Source organism: Sus scrofa, unplaced genomic scaffold (genome assembly GCF_000003025.6).
Source record: "Sus scrofa isolate TJ Tabasco breed Duroc unplaced genomic scaffold, Sscrofa11.1 Contig2033, whole genome shotgun sequence".
NCBI lineage: Eukaryota > Metazoa > Chordata > Mammalia > Artiodactyla > Suidae > Sus > Sus scrofa.
In genome coordinates, this window is record NW_018085006.1 from 1 (window position 1) to 26,916 (window position 26,916).

The 26,916-nt window shown below is 36.4% G+C and overlaps 1 protein-coding gene across 1 annotated transcript in view; it reads left to right on the forward strand.

Moving 5' to 3' along the window:
- Window positions 1-1,163: 1,163 nt before the first annotated feature.
- The window catches only part of LOC110258441 (echinoderm microtubule-associated protein-like 5), a gene marked incomplete at its 5' end in the record, with an annotated part of 63,855 nt that continues 38,102 nt past the window's right edge, over window positions 1,164-26,916 (forward strand). The window contains 6 exon segments of the mRNA XM_021081695.1: window positions 1,164-1,199; window positions 1,202-1,297; window positions 1,300-1,357; window positions 16,958-17,095; window positions 23,793-24,049; window positions 25,266-25,478. Of these exon segments, the coding sequence (XP_020937354.1) occupies window positions 1,164-1,199; window positions 1,202-1,297; window positions 1,300-1,357; window positions 16,958-17,095; window positions 23,793-24,049; window positions 25,266-25,478 (798 nt within the window).

A 26,916-nucleotide genomic window follows, 5' to 3' on the forward strand; every position in this document is an offset into this window, starting at 1 on the left:
TAGTAATCTGGAGGTAACTTTTTCTTTGGGGCGGAGTTTGTAAAAAATGATGTAATAAACAAATCTTGGATTCCCACGTGGCTCAGCGGGTTATGAACCCGACTAGCATCCATGAGGATACCAGTTCAATCACTGGCCTCACTCAGTGGGTTAAGGATCTGGTGTTGCTGTGAGCTACGGTATAGGTCATAGACATAGCTTGAATCTGGCGTGGCTATGGCTGGTAGCTGCAGCTTCAATTTGACACCTAGCCTGGGAACTTCATATGCCAAAGGCGTGGCTTTAAAAAGAAATAAAATAAATAAGATAAAGCATAATATTTCACTATAAAGGTAAATTATCCACTAGTGTGTTATTATGAGAATAGGGTTAGAAGTTTACACAGGTCTATTTTAAGCCATATTTCAGTTACTTATTAGATTTGTGACCTTTCACTATAAATGAAAATAAGAAAAACTATCTCAGAGGATTAAATGAGCTAATATATGAAAATATTTAGAGGAGTGTCTGCCATATAATAATCATCCAGAAGTGTTAACTGCTGTACTGTTTTCATTAGTTTTGCTGAACATTATTGTACTTTAAAGTTTACAAAGCAATTTGACACTTTTTCTTACTAGATTCTCACAACAATTGTAAGTTACACAGCACCTTAATGTTGGACACTGTGCTATTCAGATGAGGAAACTGAGGAAAACACTAGCTTTCCAGAGGTTACAAAAGTGATTGTGTACAGAAAAGTAAAAAATCTCTCTTCTTAATAGTTTTATGAGCACATTGAAGAAATGAAATACAGATACATGAAAAATGAGATTTGTAAGAGAAGAATACAATTTTATGAGGGTAGTTACTGAATAATTACTTTTTGGATGATGCAAACTGTGTTATTAGACTTTGGCTAAAGAAATGATCAGACTATGACTGATGTCTAATAAGGAAGAAGAATATATGTCTTGAAGGATGGGTAGAAATTAGATACATAAAAAGAGATATATTCCACATAGAAAACAGCATGGATAAATGAAGAAAATGTGGATCCAAGACTTGCAGATTCGTTTATCTTACATCTCAGGTGTAAAAAGTACAAAACTTAGTAGCGGTTTAGGCAGATTGGCATTCTATTATTATAGTATTGATCTTAAATACAGTTCAATTTTGACTAGGTTTGTCTGTAAGGAGTGTTTGTTGGCGAGGTGACCACATCTGGTTGGAACACAGGACAGTGAAATTTTTGAAATTGTGGTGATGAAAGAAACAAACTTTCCTGATTATGAAGGGCATTGTGAAGGTGAACTTTGGCACTTGCCGTCCATCCTACTAAACTTGGCTGTGACTGGAAGTATGATCGTTCAGTCAGGTAAGCAAATCATAAAGTAATTGCATAGGCTGGAATTTATCCTTAGATAAACATATGAAAACTTTAAAAATACTTAGATTAAATTTTATCAGTTTATGGTATAACAAATAAACATAATAGGTACTTAGCATTAAATATTTATAAGATTTAGGTTTTTCTCTTAAAAACCCAAGTTGGAGTTTGTCTATGTCAGAATGTACAGAACTACCTCATTTTTTTAACAGCCTATATAATATTCCACTGGGTGGGCGTACTGTAATTTATTCAATTAATCCATCATTGATGGGAGTTTAGGTTCTTCCAGTTTTGTGCTTTAATACAATGCTTGCATGAATATCTTATACCTTGCCATTTTGTACATGTGTAAACATGAATATTTCCATGGTAAATTCTTAGCAGTGTTCAAAAGATATATGCATTTTAAATTTTGATAGATAGCACCTCACAGAGGCAATAACAATTTACACACCTATCAGGCAATGCGTGACAGTACCCATTTCTCACATTCTAGCACTAATTATTACCGCCAAAAGGTCATGATATCTTGTTTATGTTTTGAAGACATGCTTTCCTCTCATACTGAGGGGTCTTGAGAATGTTTCATATGTTTAGAGGACATTTGTATTCCTTTTCTATGACCTGTCTGTTCAAGCTCTTTGCCTATTTTCTACTAGTTCATTGGTCTTTTTCTGATTATTTTCAAATAGGATCAAGTACCTGTCTATGTATGAAAGCAATTAGCCTTTTGTCTTTGACAGTGGTTTTTTAAAGTGTGGTCTCTGGATCAGCAGCATCAGTATTACAAGGGAACTTGTAGGAAATGCAAATTATCATGCCTTATACAGGACCTCATGTCAGAAATTCACCAATCTGTGGTTTAACAAACCTTCCAAGTAGCTATGATAACACTAAAGTTTGGGAACCATTGCTTGATGATATGAGTTATTTTTTTCCACTTTGATGTTGTCTTTTTTTACCCATTTCATCAGTAAATATTTGCATTTGTATCTCTAAAAGATAACTATAAACACCACAATACTGTTATCACCCAGTATTCCTTGTCTTCTTAGAATTAACCTTCTGATAAAGTCCATTTATTGCAATTGTTGATATGTCCTTTAAATTTCTTTTATTCATAGCTTCCCTGCTTCCCCTTAAATTTTTCCACTTGTAGTTTATTTGTTGAAGAAACTAAGTATTTTCCTGCCAGAGCTCCACATGTTCTGGATTAGGCGAATTGAATACTTATTTTAACATGTTCTCGCTCCCCTGTATCCTATAAACTGATAGTTGCATTTAAAGTTTGATGAGATGAAAGTTACAAGTTTCACCAAGAATATTTCCTAAGTGGTAATGTGTGTCTCTAATTTGATGGTATATAATATTTAGTCTCTTTTTTATCATGTTAGTAGCCACTGATATTTGTTATCCAGTTCAGTGTTCCTCAACCTTTTTTAAAACTTGCTTTCCTAATGAGACTTTTAGACCTTTTTTCCCCCAATCGCACTCCTTCCTATGAAATTTTAATACTGCAAAAACGCGGTAGATATATCTGGTTTTGTGCTGTGGTCTTTAAAGCACCCACAAACTCATGTACTGTATGATTTTTACCCATAAGAACTAATTTTTAGCCTCTTTGGAATAATATCACCCTTGTTGAGGACACATAACCTAGATCCATTATCTTATTAAGAATTTCAGATAGTGGTATTCTAACTTTATCATTCATTATTCATTTGTTAGCCACCAATATTTCTATAAAGAGAATTTCTCCTCATTCACTGTTTGGTTATACTGGGTATAATTTGCATAGGAAAAGAAGAAAAGTGCTTAATTTTTTTACATTTACTGATTTTAAAAGTTCCCTAGGGGAGTTCCCGTTGTGGCGCAATGGTTAAGGAATCCGACTAGGAACCGTGAGATGTGGGTTTGATCCCTGGCCTTGCTCAGTGGGTTAAGGATCTGGCGTTGCTGTGAGCTGTGGTGTAAAGCCGGTGGCTACAGCTCCAATTAGACCTCTAGCCTGGGAACCTCCATATGCCATGGGAAGTGGCCCTAGAAAAGGCAAAAAGACCAAAAAAAAAAAAAAAAAAGTTCCTAGGAGTTCCCATTGTGGCTCAGTGGTAACAAACCCTACTAGTATCTATGAGTTGCGGGATTTGATCCGCTGGCCTTGTTACGTAGACTAAGGATACAGCTTTGCTGTGACTGTGGTGTAGGCTGGCAGCTGCAGCTCTGATTTGACTCTAGCTTGGAAACTTCCATATACCGTGGGGTGTGGCGCCTAAAAAGAAAAAAGATTCCTAGAATCCTTTCTATGATCTATTTACATTTCTTGCTCTTTTTTTCCTATAGGGTTGTAGATCTCTTTCTTCTTTATTTTAGGCAGTTGTTTGTATGTTAGGATTTAACCTTTGTGATGTAAGTTGCAAATAATTTTTACAAATTTGTTACTTGCTTTTTTGCTTTTGCTTAGCGTTTTGGCCGTGAAAAAAAAATTTTTTTTTTTGTCATTTTGTTTATGCAGCTGAATTTATCACATTTTATTTTATGACCTATACATTTTCTATCATGGAGAAACCCTCCCCAAGTTAAAAAGTTTTCCAATATTCTTCTAAGAGCATTAATGGGTTTATTTTTTTTAATTACTCAATTGAATTTTATTATATTTATAGTTGTACAGCAATCATCACAACCCAATTTTATAGCATTTCCATCCCAAACCCAGTGGTTTATTTTTATGTTTAACTCCTAATGTGTGTAAAGTTTAGTATAAGTTAAATGGGATGCAACCTAATTCTTTCCAGATAATACTGACTTTTTAAATGGTATGTTAATCAGTCATTGCATTTACTACCTTGTGTTACTCATTTTTTGGAGAGATGCTATAGCTCTGTGTCCAATGGAAACTTGCTGTGGGGACTACACTTTACTCATGTGCTTTGCTAGAAACTGTTTCAGTTTCTTCTATTTTAGGAAGACAACTATTACTAGCTCTGCATAACTGTTGAAAAAATGGCAGCTAGTCCTTTAAAAAGTAATTATGTTACTTGAAAAACTGGGTTTACCTCTTGATGAGTGTTGACTCAAAAGACACCAGCCAGGAGTTCCCTTCATGGCTCAGCAGAAACTGACTAGGATCCATGAGGACGCAGGATCTTGCCTTGCTGTGGCTGTGGTATAGGCTGGCAGCTACAGCTCTAATTCGACCCCTAGCTCAGGAACCTCCATATGCTTCAGGTGCAGCCCCAAAACGCCAAAAAAAAAAAAAGAAGACACAACCAAAGGTCAGGAGAAGGAAGGATTTATACAGCAGTAAGGAGAGCACTGGGCAGTCTTTCCCAAACCAGTGACTCCCCAAACAGCAAAAGTGGGGAAGTTTTTAAGCTAAGGCTACATACATATTCATGAAGGTGCTTGGGCAGAAGAAAATTCAGCATAAAATTAGAACAGGAGTTCCTGTTGTGGCTCAGTGGTTAACGAATCCGACTAGGAACCATGAGGTTTTGGGGTTCAGTCCCTGGCCTTGCTCAGTGGGTTAAGGATCCAGCGTTGCTGTGAGCTGTGTGTAGGTCACAGATGGGGCTCGGATCCCATGTTGCTGTGGCTTTGGTAGGCTGGAGGCTACAGCTCCGATTAGACCCCTAGTCTGGGAACCTCCATATGCCATGGGAGCAGCCCTAGAAAAAGGCAAAAAGCAAAAAAAAAAAAAAAAGGTCCTCAGAGTCCAGGCTTTAACTGATTGAAGTCATGAAGGTCAGAAAGGGTCAACATCATCATCCCTTAGGTTCCCGTGGATCTGGGGTTGAGGGCTTCTGGCTAATCTTTTACCATTGAAACAGAACCGGAGTCTTTACAGAGATTCTTATCTTTGCTATGGTTACTTCTCTTGATAACAGTCATTTGTTTCTGCATTCTTTTGTTCTCCTTAAGATTGTTAATTACTGAGACCTACACCAGGACAAGCATTGTGGCCAGGCTTAGATCACAAAATGGCTTAGGTCAACATGGCTTCTCTTCTGTCAAGTAAAGGCATGCCTGCTTCTCTTTCTCTAGGGAACCCTTACCCTCTCTACTTAAAATTGCTCAGACTTCTGTTTCTATCATTGGTGGGCAAGTTATTTGGAAATAAACTCTTCCATTGAAAACAACTAAAACTGCTGGTTAAAATGTAAATCACCTTAAAAATATTCAAAGAACAGTCAAGATAGTAAGAAACTATCAGCCAAATCTTGAAAGAAAATGTGAATTTAGGAGTGCTAGTGGGCCAAAGTCACTTTTGCCCCAAAGGCATTTTTCTTCTATTGACTAAACTTGGCTCTGTTTTTGGCTTTCTCCTGGGGCATAGGGGCAGAAGTCAAGACTCAGAACCTGCCCAAGGAGAGTAGTCCAACACCCCCTACTTTAAGTATAGATTTGGCTCTAAAAAAATGTTTCTTGCAAATTCATGTGGAAATGGAGATCTTGCTTCCTATTTCAAATTTTGATAGCACAGAAAGTATATAGAGCAGCTTGATGTTGCAGAAAGTATATAGAGCAGCTTTATATTGTTATTCAAACAGTATCATAATTGTCCCAAAGACTTTACCACAGTGTTGGGGTTGGTTTTATTTCTTTTAGGCCACAGCCATAGCATGTGGAAGTTCCAGGGCCAGGGATCAAACCTTCCACACAGCAGCCACTTAAACCACAGCGACAATTCTGGATGCTTAACCTGCTAGGGAACTCAACTGTAGTGTCGTAAAAAAAACAAAATTCAACTAAATTTGAAGATCTCATTGGCTTTATTAAATGACTCATGAATCAGGCAGTATCCCATCTAACAAGTAATAAAGTTCTCTGAGGAATTGTACAAAATGGAAGGTTTTTAAAGGCAGGAAGGGCTGGAGTTCGGTTGTGGCACAGCAGGTTAAGGATCTGGTGTTGTTTGGCTCAGGAACTTCCACATACCATGGGTGCAGCCAAAAATAAATAAATAAATAATAATAAGGGCAAAAAGGGAGTGGGACAAGAAAATTGAAAACAAAAGAAAGGATTATTTCAGGCAAGGTTACCTTCCTTTGAGGGAAGAGTAAGAGGGACTGTCATGCAGATTACCTCATAAGTGTTAATCAGGAAATTCCAGACTGATGGGTTTAAAATTCCACTCCTGGGAGAAACTGAACTGCAGTTAGGTTAGGTATTAAGTTTTGGTTTGTTGATGTGGGCCTTAGCAAAAGTGACTCCATTTCAGGCTTGTTGTTTCATTTCTCTTAAAAACAGCATATGTGGAGTTACTGTCATGGCTCAGTAGTAGCAAAACCAACAAGAATCTATGAGGATGCAGGTTCAGTCCCTACGCTCACTCAGTGGGTTAAGAATCCAGCATTACTGTGAGCTGTGGTGTAGGTCGCAGACGTGGCTCGGATCCCATGTTGCTGTGGCTGTGGCATAGGCTGGCAACTACAGTTCCGATTCAGTCCCTAGCCTGGGAACTTACATATGCCACAGGTGTGACCCTAAAAAGGCAAACAAATAAATAAATAAATAAAACAAAGTTTCAGGTAAGTTCTGGTTTTGCCTTATAATTTTGGGTTAAATTCGTTAAGAAACAGTATCAAATCTGCAACAAGCTAATTGCTAAAGCCATTCAGTGTTTAATAATGGTAGTTAACAGTAGTGCTGGTTTAGAAAAATTTCAGTCTTGGCTCTAGGATCAAAATATCATAATAAAACTTTACTACTGCTAAGCTGTTAACCTACTGTGTAGTAGGGCAAGTGAGGATTTTTAGCTTCTATTCCTGACAAAAAATTCAGAACAGACAGTGGTTAAATCCTCTAGAGAAAATGAAGTTTACCATTAGCATTGTTGGTTGTTTTTTTATTTTTTAATATTTTTGTGGCCATACCTGTAACATATGAAAGTTCCCAACCTGGAGGTCAAATCAGAGCTATAGCTGCCAGCCTACACCACAGCCATGGCAACATCAGATCTGAGCTGCATCTGTGACCTATGCCACAGCTTATGCAGCACTGGATCCTTAACCCACTGAGCAAGGCCAGGGATTGAACCCACATCCTCATGGATACTAGTAAGGTTGTTAACCCACTGAGCCACAGCAGGAACTCCATCTACATTATTGGCCCTTAAAACACATGATTTGAGTTGTTTCTTTTTTCTTTTTCTTTTGTTGCAAAATACTTACTAAAGAATAATACATAATAATCACAGACTTTAAACAGCTTACATTATTACAGGCTTTGTAAATCTGTCTAAACCTTTTTCTCCATACATATTTTTTACCCCAGTGTGATTCTACTTTATGTTGTTTTAGATTCCTGCTTCCTAACTAATATTAGAATATTTTGAAAATATTCTAACCTGCTAATTCTAAATTCTAATAGTTACACACAAACTATTCATTAAAGCTAATTCTTTATCATTTCAAACTTGGCTTTGACTCCTCAAATAAACAACTAAGTAGTACTGGTAACATCTGCTGAGTTATAAAGACTCAAGGAAAATCACTCAAAATTACTTCCTTCATTTTTAATTAATTGTTCGTGTTGTTCCCAAAACCCTCAACTCTTTAAGCAAGTGTTCTTGCCAAAAGCTACTAGTTCTTAAATGAATGTATTTTTTCTGGGATGCATTTCTTCAGCTACTGCAATCTAAAATGATTTAGCTAATCCATTACTAGTAAACAGCTTTCTTTGCTTGTCTAAGAAATGAGCCACTCAGAAACTTAATTTTATAAGTAAAATCTCATTCTTCTGCAAAGAAATTCTGTTGCAATGAGGTTTTTTAAATTTCCTAATTTTTCTGACTGTTGCTTTTCTGTAAGTTGAAGATATTGTGATGAGTGTTTAGTCTAGCAATATTAATGCATATTTGTATTATTTTAGTACAGCTGTAGTGTCATTGCATAATAAACATAATGCTTCACTATCCAGTTCAATAGCAGTGTAAATTAAAAACTCAGCATTTGAAGTTTACTTTTCTCCTTATTTTCCTTGTTTTTGATATGATGGGAATATACTAGAAATAAAGAATAATAAAATGCCATTATATGATAATACATATAGAACTTGGAATTCTGTCAGGTTGTGATTGTGTCACTTCAGTTTATAGTATACCAGAGAAGCTGTGCAAAGTGATACATGTCACATACCATCTACTGTCTGTTTTTTAAGATTTAGCTCTACTTCTGTAGTGTGAAAGAAGCTATAGAAAATATGAAAACAAACCAGTGTGGTTGTGTTCCCATACAACTTGATTTGTGGACATTGAAATTTGAAATTTTTTTCTTCCTTTTTCTTTTTACAGCTGCACCTGCAGCATATGAAAGTTCCTGAGCCAGAGGTTGAATCGGAGCTGCAGCTGGGGCTCTGCCACAGCCATGGTAACACTGGATCTAAAACACATCTGCAGCCTACACAGCAGCTTGTGGCAACACTGAATACCTTAACCCACTGAGCAAGACCAGGGATCAAACCCACATCCCCAGAGAGACATCATGTTCTTAACCCACTGGGCCACAATGGGAACTCCTGAAATTTGAATTTCATATAATTTTCTCATGTCTCAAAATGTCATTCTTTGAAAAAATTTTTCCAACCATTAAAAAAATGTGAAAACAAGGAAGGGGATCAAGACAGTGGAATAGAAAGACATGGAGCTCCCTTACCCCCATAAACATGTCAAAAATACATCTCTGTATAGAACAATTCTCTTGGAAAACTAATTGGAAACTGACAGAATTCCTGTGCAACCAGAGCTTCAAGAAAGATCTTCATGTTGCTAGGTATGATGGAGAAAGGGGTATTGGGTCAGGATCGGTGCCCTTGCAAGGGATCCAAAGGGAGGAGAAGGTCTCCACAGGAAGATCCTCATCCTGGAGAGCGAGCAGGTTGAATCACAGTCTGGCATCCCAGATGTGATGAAGAAACCTAGGCTCTACCTGAGAGGAATGTGCACAACAGTAAGGGTGGAGAGAGCCTTGCACTGGTAGCTGCCACCTCGCCACACTCCCCAATCCGAATGGAGCAAATACCTTAGTCCTGATCACTCCACACCACAGCCTGGTGCAAGATCTCGGCCAACCAGGCCCTGGAAAAAGACACAGAGACAAACCGCAAGGCTTGGGGTGTAGTTCAGATGGAGTAGCAGTGACCGCTATTAGTACACACAGGAACATGTAGAGGTTCATCTCTCAATGAGAGTGCCCTGTCTCCACCCACTCTACACTGCATATTAGTGCTAGATCTGGGGAAGATAAGTCCTTGGAGAAAACTGCAGCCCACATCTCTGGCAGCAGGGCAGCCTTCTCAATTCCTATAGCCATAATTTCCTGACCCTTATTCTTCTCCACACCACACCCTTGCAGTAGAACTGAGAAGAACTGGAATGGTATAAGCATGCCAACCTACATAATAGGAGTTCCAGAAGGAGAAGAGAGAAGATTGGAAATGTATTTAAAGAAACTATAGCTGAAAATTTCCCAAACCTAAAGAAGGAAACATATACAGGTACAGGAAGCACAGACGATCCCAAACAAGATGAACTCAGACAGACCCACACCAGGACACACAGCATAATTAAACTGGCAAAAATTAAACATAAAAAGAGGGTTCCAAAGGCCACAAAAAAAAAGTCAGTTTTAAGGGAACCTCCAAGGCTAACAGCTGATTTCTCTATAGAAATTTTGTAGGCCAGAATGGAATGACATGATATATTCAAAGTCCTGAAAGGAAAAAGTCTGCAACTTAGGATATTCTGCCCAGCAAGATTATCATTTATAGTAGAAGGAGATATAAAAAAATTTCTTAGACAAGTGAAAGCAGAAGATTTTAGCAATACTAAAAGAAATATTGAAGAATCTAATCTAAATAAAAATAGGCAAGAATCTATAGGAAAGGGAAATATCACAATAGGAAGAGCAAATATATAATAAGGAGTAAAGATCACTTAAGCTAGATAATTAAAAACCATAAAAAATTATACAAGCAGTTAGGATTATAGTAAACAGGATAAGCATGAAGATGTAAATAAGACATCAAAATCACAAAATGGGGAAGGGGAGTATAAAAATGTAGATCTTTAGAGTGTGTTTGAATTTGAATGAATATCAGTTTAAAGCAAGTGGATATCATTATGAGTCAACATACTTGAACTCCATGGTAACCACAAATCAAAAATATAAAATCACAGTTCCCACTGTGGTGCAGCAGAAGCGAATCTGACTAGTATCCTTGAGGATGTGGGTTCGATCCCTGGCCTCGTTCAGTAAGTTGGGAATCCAGCGTTGCCATGAGCTGTGGTATAGGTTGCAGATGTATCTCAGATCCCATGTGGCTGTGGCTGTGGCATAGGTTGGCAGCTGTAGCTCCAATTCAACTGCTAGCCAAGGAACTTCCATATGCCATGGGTCTGGACCTAAAAAGCAAAAAAATATACACACACACACACATGCACAGACACACACACAAAAGAAAGGAACTCAGGCATGCTACAAAATCATCAAACCACAAAAGGAAAAACAAAAAGAAGAAATAAAGAAAAACTGCAAAACAGCTAGAAAACAAGGATTAAAATGGCAAATATATATACCTATCAATAATTACTTTAAATGTCAGGGGACTAAAAGCTCTGATCCAAAGCCAGAGTGGCAGATTGGGTTTAAAAAATAAGAACCTGCAATTACCCATAGGAGGCTCACATCAGGGCAAAAAACACACAAAGACTGAAAGCGAGGAGATGGAAAAAGATATCTCATGCAAATGGAAACATCAAGAAAGTAGAGATAGCAAAACTCACAACAGACAAGATAAACTTTAAAGCAAAGGCTATAAAGAAAGACAGAGGCATTATATAGTGATAAAGGGATCAATACAAAAAGAGGATATTACACTCATTAACATATATGTACCTAATATAGGAGAACCTAAATACACTTAAAAAATACTAAAAGACATAAAAGAAGAAATTGAGCAGGAGTACAATAGTAGGAGACTTTAACATCCCACTGACATCAATGGACAGGTCAAGACAAAACTAATAAGGCAATAGAGGTCCTAAATGACACAATACATCAGTTGGACTTAATTGATATCTATAGGATACTACATCCAAAAAACCCAGAATACACGTTCTTTTCAAACACACATGGAATTTTTCTAGGATAGAAATTATTTTAATATCTTTTCTGACTACAACAGTATGGAACTAGAAATCAACCGCAGGAAGGAAAATGGGTAAAGACATTAAAAATCAATAGAATAAAATCAAGACCTGTATTGTTTGAAAGGCTAAAAAAAAAGGACAAATCTCTGGCCAGGCTTACCAAGAAGAAAAGAGAGAGGACTCAAAAAAACAAAATAAAAAAATGAAAGAAATAACTGATAACACATAAATACGAAAAAATCCAAAGTGCATAGTATGAACAGTTTATGCCAGCAAACTGGACAACCTAGAAGAAATGGACAAGTTTCTAGAAGTGTACCAGCTGCCATAACTGAGTCAAGAAGAAACATAATTTGAACAGACCAGTCACTAGAAGAGAAATAGAATCTGTTAAAAACAAAAACAGCTCCCTGAAAACTAAAGTCTAAGATCAGGGGACTTCACTGGAGAATTCAACCAAACATACAAAGAACCTTAACAGTCCTTCTCAAACTATTCCAAAAAAATTAAAGAGGAGGGAACACACTTGCAAATTAACTCTTATGAGGCAACCATCACCTGATACCAAAACCAGACAAAGACACTACAGGAAAAGATAATTACAAGCTAGTGGCTTGGATGAATGTAGATGTAAAAATCCTCAACAAAAGTATTAGCAAATAGAATCCAGCAATACATTTAAAGCATCATACACCATTATCAAGTTGGATTCATTCCAGGGTCACAAGGATGGTTCAACATATGCAAATTAATCAGTGTGCAAATTAATCAGTGTGATGCACTATATTATCAAAAGGAAAGATAAAAACTGCATCATCAATTCAATAGATGTTGGAAAAAGCATTTGCAAACTGGGAATTTGGGGTTAGTAGATGAAAACTATTATATTTAGAATGAATAAGCAATGATGTCCTACTTTATAACACAGTGAACTATATCCAGTTTCTTGGGGTAGACCATGATGGAAGGCAATATAAGAAAAGAAATGTATATAAATGTATGACTAGGTCACTTTGCTGTAGAACAGAAATTGGCACAACATTGTAGATCAGTTATAGTAAAAAAAATAAAAAGAGCATTTGAAAAAATTCAATTTCTGTTAATGACAAAAGCTCTCGCCAAAGTGGAATAGAGGGAACATATCTCAGCATAATAAAGGCCATTTGTGACAAACTCATAGCCGAGATAACACTGAACAGTGAAAAGCTGGAAGCCTTCCCACTAAAATCTGGAACAAGATAAGGATGCTCACTCTTACCACTTTTATTCAAAAATCTTGTATTGGAAATCTTAGCCATAGCAGTTGGACAAGAAAAAGAAATTAAAAGTATTCAAATTGGAGAAGAGGTAAACTTGTCATTACATGCACATGTTACTATGCTATAAAGAAAACCCTAACGAATCTACACAAAAACTACTAGAACTTATAAATGAATTCAGCATGGTAGCAGGATACTAGATTAACACACAGAAATCTGTTGTATTTCTTTGCACTAACAATGAAATATCAGAAAAGGAAGATTAAAAAGCAATCTCTCTTAAAATTACATTTTAATGCTTAAGAATAAACCTGATCAAGGAGGTGAAAGATTTATACACTGATAACTATAAGACATTGTTAAAGGAAACTGAAGAAGATTTAAGGAAATGGAAACATATACTATACTCCTGAATTGGAAGAATTAACCTTTTTAAAAACATCCTTTTTTTGTTTTGTTTTGTTTTACCCAAAACAATCTACAGATTTATGTGGTCCCCATCAAAATACCCATGACATCTTTCACAGAACTAGAACAAATAATCCTAAAATTTATATGGAACCACAAAAGACCCAGAATTCCCATAGCAATCCTGAGAAAAGAAACAAAACTAGAGGTATAACCCTTTCAGACTTCAGACTATACTACAAAGCTGCAGTAATCAAAAGAGCATGGTATTGACACAAAAACAGACACACAGATCAGTGGAACAGAATAGAGAGCCCAGAAATTAACCTATGAACCTATGGCAAATTAATCTACAACAAAAGAGATAAGACTATGCAATGGGGAAAAGACAGTCTCTTTGATAAATGGTGTTAAGTAAAACTGGACAACTACATGTAAGAGAATGAAATGAGAACATTCTCTAACAACATATACAAAAATAAAATGGATTAGAGACATAAAGTAAGAGCAGATACCATAAAACTCCTAGAGGAAGCTAGGGGTCTAATCGGAGCTGTAGTCTCCGGCCTACGCCAGAGCCACAGCAACACGGGATCCGAGCCGGCCGCGTCTGCAACCTACACCACAGCTCACAGCAACGCTGGATCTCAGTAACCCACTGAGCAAGGGCAGGACCGAACCCGCAACCTCATGCAACCTCATGGTTCCTAGTCGGATTCGTTAACCACTGCGCCACTACGGGAACTCCCAGAACACTCTTTGACATAAAATGCAGCAATATTTTTTTGGATCCATCTTCTAAAACTGGAAATAAAAGCAAAAATTTTTTAATGGCACCAAATCCCGCTTAATAAGCTTTTGGATAGCAAGGGAAACCACAGAACAAAAAAACAGCCTATGAACTGGGAGAAAATATTTGCAAATGATGTGATTGACGGGGGTTAATATCCAAAATACACAAACAGCTCATACAATTCAGTGTCAAAAATCAACCCAATGAAAAAATGAGCAAAATACCTAAATAGATATTTCTCCAAAAAAGACTTACAGATGGCCAACAGGCACATTAAAAGATGCTCAACAGGAGTTCCTGCTGTGGCGCAGTAGGTTAAGAATCTGACTCTGGATGTTCAGGTCTCTGCAGAGGCATGGGTTTGATTCCCAGCCCAGCACAGTGGGTTAAACATCTGGTGTTACTGTGGCATAAGTCGCAGCTGTGGCTCAGATTCAACCCCTGGCCCAGGAACTTTCCGATGCTGTGGATGCAACTATAAAAAAACAAACAAGCAAACGAACAGATGCTCAGCATTGCTAATTAGAGAATTGCAGATCAAAACCACGATGAGGTGTCCCCTCACACAGGGCAGAATGGCCATCATCACAAAGTCTACAAATAGTAATGCTGGAGAAGCTGTGGAGAAAAGGGAACCCTTGTACACTGTTGGTAGGAATGTAAATTGTTGTAGCCACTATGGATAACAGTGTGGAGATTCTTTAAACTAAAAATGTAGTTACCTATGATCCAGAAATTTCACTCCTGAATATATGTCTAGAAAAGATGAAAGCACTAATTTCAAAAGATACATGCACCCCAGTGTTCAGAGCAGCACTATTTACGATAGCCAAGACATGGAAACAACCCAAGTGCCCATGACTGGCTTAAGAAGATGTGATACACACATGCACATGCACAAATGCACATGCAGTTGAATATTACTTGACCATAAAAAAGAATGAAATATTGCCTTTGCAACAACATGAATGGACCTAGAGAATATCATGCTTAGAGAAGTAGGTCAGAGAAAGACAAATACTATATGATATTACTTATATGTGAAGTAAAAAAAAATAATACAGATGATTATACAAAACAAACATATTCATAGATATAGAAAGCAAACTTAGAGTCACCAAAGGGGGATAGGACAGATTAGGAGTATGAGATTAATAGATACAAACCTCTCTACATAAAATAGATAAGCAATAAGGATTTAGTCTATAGAATGGGGAATTATATTCAACATCTTATAATAATCTATAATGGAGTATAATCTGCAAAAAAAAACAGTAACAATCACTATGCTGTATACCTGAAACTAACACAATATTATAAATCAACTATAGTTAAATTTTTAAAGATGCAGAACCATTCTTAGCTTATACATTGTACAAAAACAGGCAGTGGGCCCAATGTCGCCCACAGTCTAGTAGAGCATAGAAAGCCATCAGGAAATACCATATTTAATGTTACAACAAGGAAAGTTTTCCTTTGAAATCAGAAAGAAGGCAAAGATACCCACTTTCAACATTATATTTTTCACTATTATATTCAACTATAGACTAGAATTGTTTTTCAGCACAGTGAAGCCAAATATGTATGTGTGCGTATTTATATAGAGATATTTTTATAGATTTATATATAAAAATATTTTGATTAGAAGGGAAAAAACAGCTGTCATTTGCAGGCATTATAATTGTAGAAAATAAAAACTATAGAGAATTTATTGGAATTAAAAAGAATTTAGCAAATTTCCTGTGTATGAAAACAATATACCAAATCATTTTCCTATAAAACAGCAACAAACAGTATTTTTTAAAAAAAGATACTGCTCTAAAATATACTTAGTTTTACTATATATACTTAGTTTAAAATGTACTTAGTTTTACTGATCTCTTTCTGACCTTTTAGAGTAGATGCTGGTTCATTAAGTTGTAGCCTTTATTTTGATAATACCTGCATTTAAATTTCTCCTGAAGTACTGTTTCAGCTAATCCCACAACTTTTGACATAAAATACTTTGGTTGTAATTAACTTTAAAATGTTACTAATTTTCATTAGAATTTTGTCTTTTAGGTTATTTGGAAGTGTAATTCTTAACTTTAAAACAATATATAGTTTTCTAACATTAAAGTCTGGAAAAGACTCTGAATTTACATAATCTTAAATATTCTTAGATTAAATGACTGTAAATATGGTATATACCATATACCACTATACTGTATACATATCTTCCTTAAAGCAGGGTAGACATCATCCACCTAAAATGAAAAATTGGAAAAAATTAATGTCATGACGTTATCTTAAAAATAAAAGATTCTATTGGCATTCCCGTCGTGGTTCAGTGGAAATGAATCTGACTAGCATCCATGAGGACACAGGTTTGATCCCTGGCCTTGCTCAGTAGGTTAAGGATCCAGCATTGCCGTGAGCTGTGGTTTAGGTTGCGCACGCGACTTGGATCCAGCATTGCTGTAGTATAGGCCAGCGGCTACTGCTCTGATTTGACCCCTAGCCTGGGAATCTCCATGTGCCGTGGGTGCGGCCCTAAGAATACAAAAGAAAAAAAAAAATTTAACTCATCATTTTATGCATTAACAATATTTCTGTTTTCATAGATAAGAATTCCTTACCATAAATCATAGTTTTAAAAATCTAGATTTAACTTCCTAAAAATGAAATTATTATTTTAACCAACGTTTTTTAGTAGAGTCTGTCTTTTTTCGTTGTTTTTAAGGCTGCACCTGTAGCATATGGAAGTTCCCAGGCTAGGGGATGAAATCACTGTGCAACTGCCGGCCTTCATACACCACAGCCACAGCAACAGCTGTGGGATCTGAGCCACATCTGCAGCAACACCAGATCCTTAACCTACTGCAAAGCCAGGGATAGAACCTGCATGCTCATGCACGCTGTGTCGGGTTCTTAACCTGCCGAGCCGCAATGGGAACTCCAAGTCTATACATTAATTAACTCTTAATTAAATGTTACAGGATATGGAGCCTAGTTGATCATGCACTTATAGCAAGGTGTAATATGGAAGAACCAATTCGTTGTGCAGCTGTAAATGTAGATGGGATCCATCTTGCCCTTGGAATGAAGGATGGCTCGTTCACTGTGCTTAGAGTAAGGTATGTATTAGGGTAGAAGCAGAAACATAATAAATTTCTGTTACTTGAGATAGAATGTGTAATACTTATTGTTTTTACTCATTTCCTCCCCCTCCTGTTAATACATATTTTTCAGACATTAGTTTGATTAAATGTAAAAATACTTATAAAAATGGCTTTTTCAGAGAGTTAACCTGAAAACTGTGGTTTTGGGAATTAAGAATGTTTAGATTAATGACTAAAATTTTGAGTTAAATTTGGGTCTTGATTTCTGTTTCTCGGTAGTATTTCTTTTCAGTAATGATCCTCCACCATTGAAAAGGAAGGAGACCTTGAAACTGTTAAAAATGAGTGAATGTTTTCGGTATTGTTATTTTCAGATTTATGCTTTTTTTAAAAATGCCTGCATCTCTTCCTTTGGGTAATTAGAAAGTTTAAAGAATTTGTTAAAGCACTTAACATCTCTTGTTGAATTACAGATATGGTGCATTCAATTGAACTCTAAACATTTAAAAATTTGCCGTAGATCCACATGCGTGCACAAGGATAAGTACTTATGAAATCTTTCATATCTAGCTTAGTGAATAGTAGGACCGTCCATTCAGTTGCTCTATCCAGAAACCATTTATTCATTTCTCTGTCTTGTCTCTCATGTCTAGTTAATCACAGAATTTTGGAGACCTTACTTCCTAAATAGCTCTGAAATTAATCTCCCTCCTTCCATTCTCACCATTGTACTCTTGTATAGGCTTCTGCCATATCCTAACTGGATTGGTGGAACAGCATCTCAGTTGGTCTTCTCATCTCCTGTTTTGCTTCCTCAAGTCCTTTTTCTCCAGGTAGAGTGATGCCTTTCAAAATGTGTTTGTTTGCATCCCTCCTCTTTCTAAAGTATAATAAATGTGTCACATTGTCTTTAGAATAAAGTTCATAATTCCTTTTTTTTTTTATGCTTTTTATGGCTGCACCTGCGGCATATAAGTTCCCAGGCTAGGGGTCAAATTGGAGCTGCAGCTGCTGGCTTATGCCACAGCCATAACAATGTGGACTCTGAGCCGCATCTGCACTCTACGCCACAGTCACAGTGATGCCAGGTCTTTAACTCACTAAGCAAGGTCAGGGATCAAACCCACATCCTCATGGATACTACTTGGGTTCATAACCCTCTGAGCCACAATGGGAACTCCAGGCTCATAACTCTTAACATATCTTATAGTGCTCATCTCTCCAGCTTATTTCTTTCTATCTTAACCTCTTTCTTTCAACATTTATTAAAAAAAAAAAACTTTGCTTCTTCAGATACATCATGATCTCTTATACTTCTGAGACTCTATAGATATGACTCTTCTTTCTGGGGCAGGTTTTTACAATGAGATATGCTGAGACTTCTCTTAAACTAGTTTTTTTATTGTGATTAAATAAACGTAATACAGAATGTACCACTTTATCCATTTTAAGCATAAAATTTAGTAGCATTAAGTATATTTGCATTGTTTTAAAAGCAAGAATTTAGGATGCATGTAAAACACCTAAGAATTTCTGTTAGATATATCATTGCCATTAAAAATAGTGCTTATTATTTTTTCATTTGTACACGGGGTGAATAAGTCCTTATCTCTAATAAGTCAATATTTTACCAGCTGAGTTCAACATTGCTGACAGGATCATTGGAATGGTTATTATGACTTAAATATCTTTATATGTAATCACAAAATTCTAACTCAAAAATATTCTTAATCCATTTACCTGGTCACTATTTCTTCTTGGTTTTCTGTGCATATTCTCTGTATCATAGAGCAGATTTCACACTTAGAGCAGTAGTAAAGTACCCTCACAGAATGGTTGTTATGTTTAGAGGACCATAGTAAAGATTGAAAACAACACATTGAGTCTTAAATTGGGGTACAAGGTGAGGTGCCAGGGCAAATCACATAACTTCCTAAAACATCTCTTTTCCTTGTGATAAAAATGCTAATAATTTTATATTAAAAGAAGCACTAATATCATGGAGTTAAATGAAAAACTGCAGTATTTTTTCAAATTAGAAGGGGTGTGTGTGTGTGTTTGTGTATGCGTATGTGTATGTATAAAACTTTGACTCGTGGTGGGCTGCATGGTGTTATCAACATCAGATTCCTCAAAGGCACTAATTCATTCTCATAAGTAGTTAGGGAGACTTCAGTAGAAGAGCTTAAAAGCTCTTTTTTTTCAACCTTTTTGTATTTTGTCTGCCTCATTTCACAGGAGTTATAAGTTCCAAAAGTTGTTTCCTGGCTTTTAAAAAAGTAGCTCTCTTTGTATATTCCATTTTTTTCACATCAGAGATTTTCTTGTCTCCCTGCCCACACCAAGACCACTATTAAAACATGCTCAAATATGTCTTATCTTAAAATTCCTACCTTGAAACTAAGGCTTCTTTAGTTATATCACATCTCTACTCTCTACTCTTTCACAGTAAATTTCTCAAAAAACTGCCTGTTTTACTGTTTTTCTTTTCTTCTAATTAACTTATCAACTTTCTACCCCCATTCTGTCTTTTGTCTTTTTTTTTTTTTTTTTAGGGCCGCCCCCATGGCATATGGAGGTTCCCAGGCTGGGGTCTAATCTGAGCTGTTGCTGCCAGCCTACTCCAGAGCCACAGCAATACCAGATCCGAGCTGCATCTGTGACCTACACCATAGCTCACAGCAACGCCAGATCCTTAACCCACTGAGCGAGGCCAGGGATCGAACCCACAACCTCATGGTTCTGATGCACTCGTTTCCGATGCATGATGATGGGAACTCCTCTACCGCCATTCTAATATAGCTTTTTCCTTCATCTTTTCATTTAAAAACCGTCACTAATAATTCCCTGTAACTTAAGCGAGGAAATACTTTTTGATTTTCATCTAAATTGATTCTCAGCAATTTGACCCCCTTAACCACTGGCTCCTTCTCAATATATTCCTTTCCCTCGCTTTGGATGTTAATTCTTTCTCTTTTCAGCCTACTTCTCTGGCTCCATTTTCTTTATATGCTATAATCTTCTGCCTACTCAGTAAATGTTGGATTGCCTCAAAGCTCAGATTCTAGGCTTTCTGCCCTCTTTACTCTGTATTTTCTCATAGGTAATCTCATTCTCCCTCTAGCTTCAGTTACTACCCATACCCTCATTATCCCAGATGCATAGCTCTAGCCCTAGTCTCCTCTAAACTCTAGCCATATTTAACATCACCTGGGTATCTGAAAGGCACCTACTATTCACCATGGCCAAAGCTGAACCCAGGGTCTTCTGTCTGTGAACCCTATTTTAGTGAATGGTACCACTGTCCATGTTCTGGTATAAACCCCAAACCTAGGAGTTATCGTTGATGCCTCTTTCTTTCTAACCGACCACTATTTCTAGCCCATTACAACATCTTGTTGATTTTACTTGCCTGATGGATTTTCTAGGAGCCTTTTTTTTTTTTTTTTTTTTTTTTGCCTTTTAGGTCACACCTGTGGCATATGGAAATTCTCAGGCTAGGGGTTGAATTGGAGCTATACAACTGCCAGCCTACACCACAGTTCACAGTAACACTGGATCCTTAACTCACTGAGCGAGACCAGGAATCAAACCCGCATCCTCATACTAGTTGGATTCATTTCTGCTGCACCACAATGGAAACTCCCTCTAGGAACATTTTAATTAAAGTTTGTGAATAGATTGAAATTAAAATGTCTTTAACATAGTGTATATTATGTACTATAATAGAATGGATTATAATAAATAATACTGCATATTTCACATCTGAAGTCTGAGCAACCGCTATCTGTAGTAATCTTCTAATTGGTCTTAATCTTGTCATTATACTCCTTTAACCTTTTTTTTTTTTTTTTTTTTTACTGTTGAAATAGATTAGTGAGTGATCTGATTGATTCATCCCACCCTAGCTTAAATTTACAAATTAAGGCCAAAAACTTTTAAGATCTGTGAAGCCTTTAATAATTTTCCCTTAGTCCCCTTCACTAGACTAAGCTCACACCAGTACCCGTTACTTGTGTCAGTACTGCTACACTGGCCTTCTCAAACTGATCTTGAACACTTGCTCTCGCCGTCATCAATTTCGCCTACTGTTATTTCTGCTGGAATATGGGCCATTTTCTTCCCAGCTCCTGTCTTCCACTGAGCTAAGACCCATTCTAAATTCCTCAGAATGAAGTTCAAACTCCAACTTCCTTTGGCCTGTCTCCACTAACTTTGACTTAGGAACAATTCTTCTAGTATATGTTCTATCAATACTGTATACTTTTACTTTTGTGATGTGTTACAAACTGCTAGAATGAATAGTCTCAGGCTTTGGCCTCCCTCTGCTTCTAAAAGAAATCATAGACTTAACATATCAGTTTCCCAGAAAACTTTAGAAATCAATACATTTTAATAATAATTTTCTTTCCTATAAATTTGTCAAAGAAATGTCTTCATCAGAGAAGATAATCATAATTCATAATGTTGACATAATAATATATACTATAAAACCACCATGTCAGTCAGAATCTCTCTTTCCATCACTGTTGGTTTCTTCTGTATGTGTGTGAGTGTGCATGTATGTGGTGGGCAGGGGTACCATGGTAGAAAGCAAGAGACAACCTGAGATATACACACTGTATCTGTCATTAACTGGGAGCAGTTAAGTCTCTGGAACAAAAGAGCTATAAAAAAGTACCAAGATACTTCTGAAGAATTTTCCAGGAGCATTTTAACTAATGCTTGTGATTAATATTAGAATGATTGTATCTTTAATAAAGAAGGCATAAAAAATAAAAGCTGTCAAATAGTACCTTAGAGGTTTTTTTAAAAATCTTGCTTCATGTGGATATAGATCAGTGGATAGATGGATTAATGGGTTTATGAATGGATATGGAGAAAGGGAGATAATATACATGAATTTATTCAAACTTGAAGGAGTCACTGGGAAAGGTAGGGTAGGTACATTCATCTGTGTTTAGGAAGAGGACCTTGCAAGTTGCAGGGTGTAAGTAAGGCAAAGGTGATGTTGATGAGGAAAACTTTTTTAAAAGGTACTTTTTCCCCTTCATGCGTTTTATTTTGATACCCTTTTATAGTCAGGAGTTTCCGTTGTGGCGCAGCAGAAATGCATCCAACTAGGAACCATGAGATTGCGAGTTCGATCTCTGGCCTCACTCAGTGGGTTAAGGATATGGCATTGCTGTGAACTGTGGTGTAGGTCGAAGATTCGGCTCAGATCTGGCATTGCTGTAGCTGTGGCGTAGGCCGGCAGCAACAGCTTCAATTAGACCCCTCACCTGGGAACCTCCATATGGCAAGGGTGCAGCCCTAAAAAGACAAAAGACAAAAAAAAAAAAAGTGATGATTTTCATGCCTTTCTTTATATAATTAACATCACAGTAAAACCCAAACTCCCTGGCAACATATCAGATCTGTCACACACTGTCCTCAATTTATCTCTTTAACTTCATCAGTCACTACTTTTCCCAGTTGTCTGGTATCCACTTTATATTATATACTACTCTTCAAATGCGCCATGTACTTGCATTGCTCATGCTGTGTCTTTCTGGAAAACCTTCCCTCTTTTTTTTTATACTTAACCAACCCCTCGGGTTTTATGCTCAAAATAGATGTCACTCTTCCTTGGTTCCTTCTTGCCTTTAGATTGAACCCTTTTTCAGTATTTCTTATAGATCTTCACATGTAATCTTTTGAGTACTCACCACATTTCATTCATTATAAACTATAATTACTTTATATCCATCTCTCACAGAAGATGGGTTCATCTTTGTACCCCATGTGCCTAAAACAAAGTACTTAGTGTTACTGAAAGAAATAGGAGTTCAAAAGCATTAAATTGTCCATTTAGAAACTATAAAAATTGAGAAAAACCCATTTAAACTTATATTATTTAAATTATCTATTGGGAGAATTTCAGATGGGTAATACAAAATATATTTGAAAAAAAGTCCCTGGTACTAGTTGGAAATAGAATTGTCACTTCCTCCTGCCCCTTCTTCCTTGCTGCCTTCCTCTTTGCCTTTTCACCAGCTCCACACGTTTGAAAATTCAGTGGTATTTAACTGTTTGTCCATTTTTATGGCTGTTACCAACACCTGTATTTTGGAAACTCGATTATAAGTCATCATTAAAAAATCTTAAAGTTTCACTGGTTGATGTGGTCGCTAATTGAAAAGAATTTGTTTTCTATTTAAAAAGGTCAAAGATGTTGAAATAAAAATAACTAGTGGTAGCTATATAAAGATATATATTCAAATGTATTACTGAAATACTACAAATCAATTTCTCCTATCTGTATTTCTTGGATGTGATTTTGTACATTTGGTTCATTACAAAATTTATTTGAAAATCCATGGTGTTTGTAATTAAGCATTTTTCGTAAACTCAGTATTTATAAGAAACTTCATCACAAAAACCTGTGACTTTTTTTCCTGTATTGTATGACTCCAGAAGTTTAGTATGAATCTCTAAGCTACTTAAAGTAATTTATGAACCAGAATTTAGCATTTTTTTCTAATTCCCATATATATTGTCCTCATATATTTCTGTTCAACAAAATTATTCCTGAAATAATGCTTTTCTCATTTACTTTTGTTTTATTGGTTTATAAGTGCTTGATACAGCCTTACAGTCATTTTAGACACATTTGAAAACAACTAAATCTGTACGGACTTTTTTTCGTATGGTCTCTTTTTTTTTTTCACAGAGATATGACGGAAGTTGTACATATTAAAGATCGGAAGGAGGCAATTCATGAGTTAAAATATTCACCAGATGGAACTTACCTTGCTGTTGGATGCAATGACAGCTCAGTTGATATTTACGGAGTTGCTCAGCGTTATAAAAAATTTGGGGAGTGTGTCGGATCACTCAGTTTCATCACTCACCTGGACTGGTCTTCAGACAGTAGATATTTACAGACAAATGATGGAAATGGTAAAAGACTTTTCTATAGGATGCCAGGTAAACATTTCTTAGAAATTATATATAACTTGTAAATTTTTAGTTCCTTTAAAATATCTTTGAACTTCACTAGAAGCAGAGTGTAAGTTACATTTGATTATAGGAAATCAAAGAAGATCTAAGCTAATATTTCAGGTATTATGTTTTTTTTCTATAAGGGTGCCTTATCATTTGAAATCCTTTTGGTTCTTAAAACTCTTTTGCTTTGAGAATCTAAGACCAATTTTATGTTGAATTCCACACCATATGCATAGTATATGGTAAAGTCCTAGCATATATTAGAAAGTCAAAATAATGGGTACAGCTAATTAAATATAATTGATGAAAATGTCTGACTATAAATTGATTTTTTTTGTGGTTACCTCAGACTTTGCAAATATTAATAATGTAGCTAATAAACTAATTTTAAAAAGCAGGATTTCCATCAAAGATTTAAAAAGAGAAGAATAAAAATAGAATCATCCAAATATTATCTCTCAGTACTTTATTTAGTATGATGCTTAATGAATTAGTTGCTATTTTTCAATAGCTTATTTAATAAGACTAGATGCATAATAAAATTAATGCATGGCCCCAGAGGTTTTCACTAACAGTCTATGTGCAGTGAAGATTGACTGGGAGTTCCCTTGTGGTGCAGTGGATTAAGGATCTGCCATTGTCACTGCAGCAGCTTTGGTTGCTTCTGTGGTGAGGGTTTGATCCCTGGACCTTGGAACTGCCACATGCTTCAGGCACAGCCAAAAAAAAAAAAAAAAAAGGATCAACTGACTCCTGAAGTCTTGGCCTAATGTAAATGTATTATTCACCACCCTTCCTTCCTTTCACTTCTCTTTTTCTCTACCACAGATGCTTAGGTTTCTTTTTTAGTATCTGATTTGCCACTTTCTTAGAGCTTTCGCTTTTCCTCTACCTTGCTGATCTGTAGCATGATTCCATTGGGGTTGTTTTGTACTCCACATGTGTCAACCTGCCACGCAAGCTATGTCATCATCAAATCTGTGTGTGTCTCTGAATCAGTATATGGTGGTGGCTTTTTAAAAATTCCTTGCATTTAATTTTCTCCTTTCTTCATTGTACTCACCTACCTTATGTTGTCCTTCAACTGGAATGGGAAGATACTTAAATTTTGTAGCATACCATGTTATCAGTACGGTTTACGCTTCAGCAAAAGTCAAAGGGAATAATTTCTTAAATTAAGACTCTGGTTTATTTTTAGGAGGAAAAGAAGTGACAAATAAAGAAGAAATAAAAGGTGTTCATTGGGCTTCATGGACATGCGTTTCTGGCCTTGAAGTAAATGGAATTTGGCCCAAGTATTCAGATATCAATGATATAAACTCAGTAGATGGAAACTATATTGGCCAAGTTTTAGTAACTGCTGATGACTATGGAATTGTAAAATTATTTCGATATCCTTGTTTAAGAAAAGGTATCTTTTCTTATTATTAACTAACTTATTTATTATGAAAGGCTTTTAAGTCCTTGCAGAAAGTTAGTCTTATAAACAAAAACGTTTATATTTTTTAAAATACACATGCTAGGAGTTCCCATCATGGCTCATCAGTAACAAACCCAACTAGTATCCTTGAGGACATGGGTTTGATCCCTGGCTTCACTCAGTAGGTTAAGAATCTGGTGTTTGCATGAGCTATGGTGTAGGTCCCAGATGTGGGTCAGATCTGGCGTTGCTTGTGGCTGTGGTGTAGGCTGGCAGCTACAGCTCCGATTTGCCCCGAGCCTGAAAACATATATGACACAGGTGCGGCCCTAAAAAAAAAAGTGCTGATTATTTGGCGAAGAATTTCATGAAAATGAGCAGAATTAGCTACTATTTATTTTGCTAATTCAGAAAGTATTGTCATATGTTATATTTATTTTTGGACATGAAGTTTTTGTCTTTTTTAGGGCCGCACCCCCAGCACATGGAGGTTCCCAGGCTAGGGGTCAAATCAGAGCTGCAGCCGCCGGCCTATGCTAGAGCCACAGCAATGCCAGATCTGAGCCACTTCTGCGTTTCCGCTGCATCACAACAGGAACTCCTATTTTTTGACATGAAATTTTTATTAGAAAATTATTTGGGGGAGTTCCTGTTGTGGCTCAGTGGATTAAGAACCTGACTGGTATCCATGAGGATGTGGGTTCAATTCCTGGCCCCACTCAGTGGGTTAAGGATCCAACATTGCCACGAGCTGCAGCATAGTTCGCAGATTTGGCTTGGATCTGGCGTTGCTGTGTCTGTGGAGTAGGCCCGCAGCTGCAGCTTTGATTTGCTCTGGGAACTTCCATATTTGGCAGGTGAGGCCCTAAAAAGACCAAAAAAAGAGAGAAAGAAAGAAAATTAGCTTTTAATTCATGTTATGAATGGACTAATACTTTACCTCTTCCTTTTAAAGAATCATTTTTCTCACTACTTCTAGAATTGCCTCATATAGCCAGGATATACAATAATAGTTATACTTTATGGTTTATTGTCTTTAATCATTTAACTTACTGAACATAGATCTTTTAGGAGGCATTTTTTTCATGTCATTTTCTCAAGAATTCCGATGAAGTAGTCAGCTGTATAATTCAGGTCACAGTTTGGAACCTATTGGTTTGTTTGCTATTTTTTGTCTGAGAATGTGTTTTTGCTTAAATACTTAACTCACATTGTTTAGACATTTATCTTTCATAACTGAGGGGTGTAAGAAAAACAAGGATATTATCATTGGTTATTTTCTATATATTTAATGTATCACCGCTTTTTCTTGGATTTCTTTTAAGATGATGATATTAATCATTCTGTTCATAGACCTGAGGATAATTAAATGAAATGCTCTCTTATTTATTCATTCCATGCCTTGTTCCATAAAGTATTTGAGTCAGTT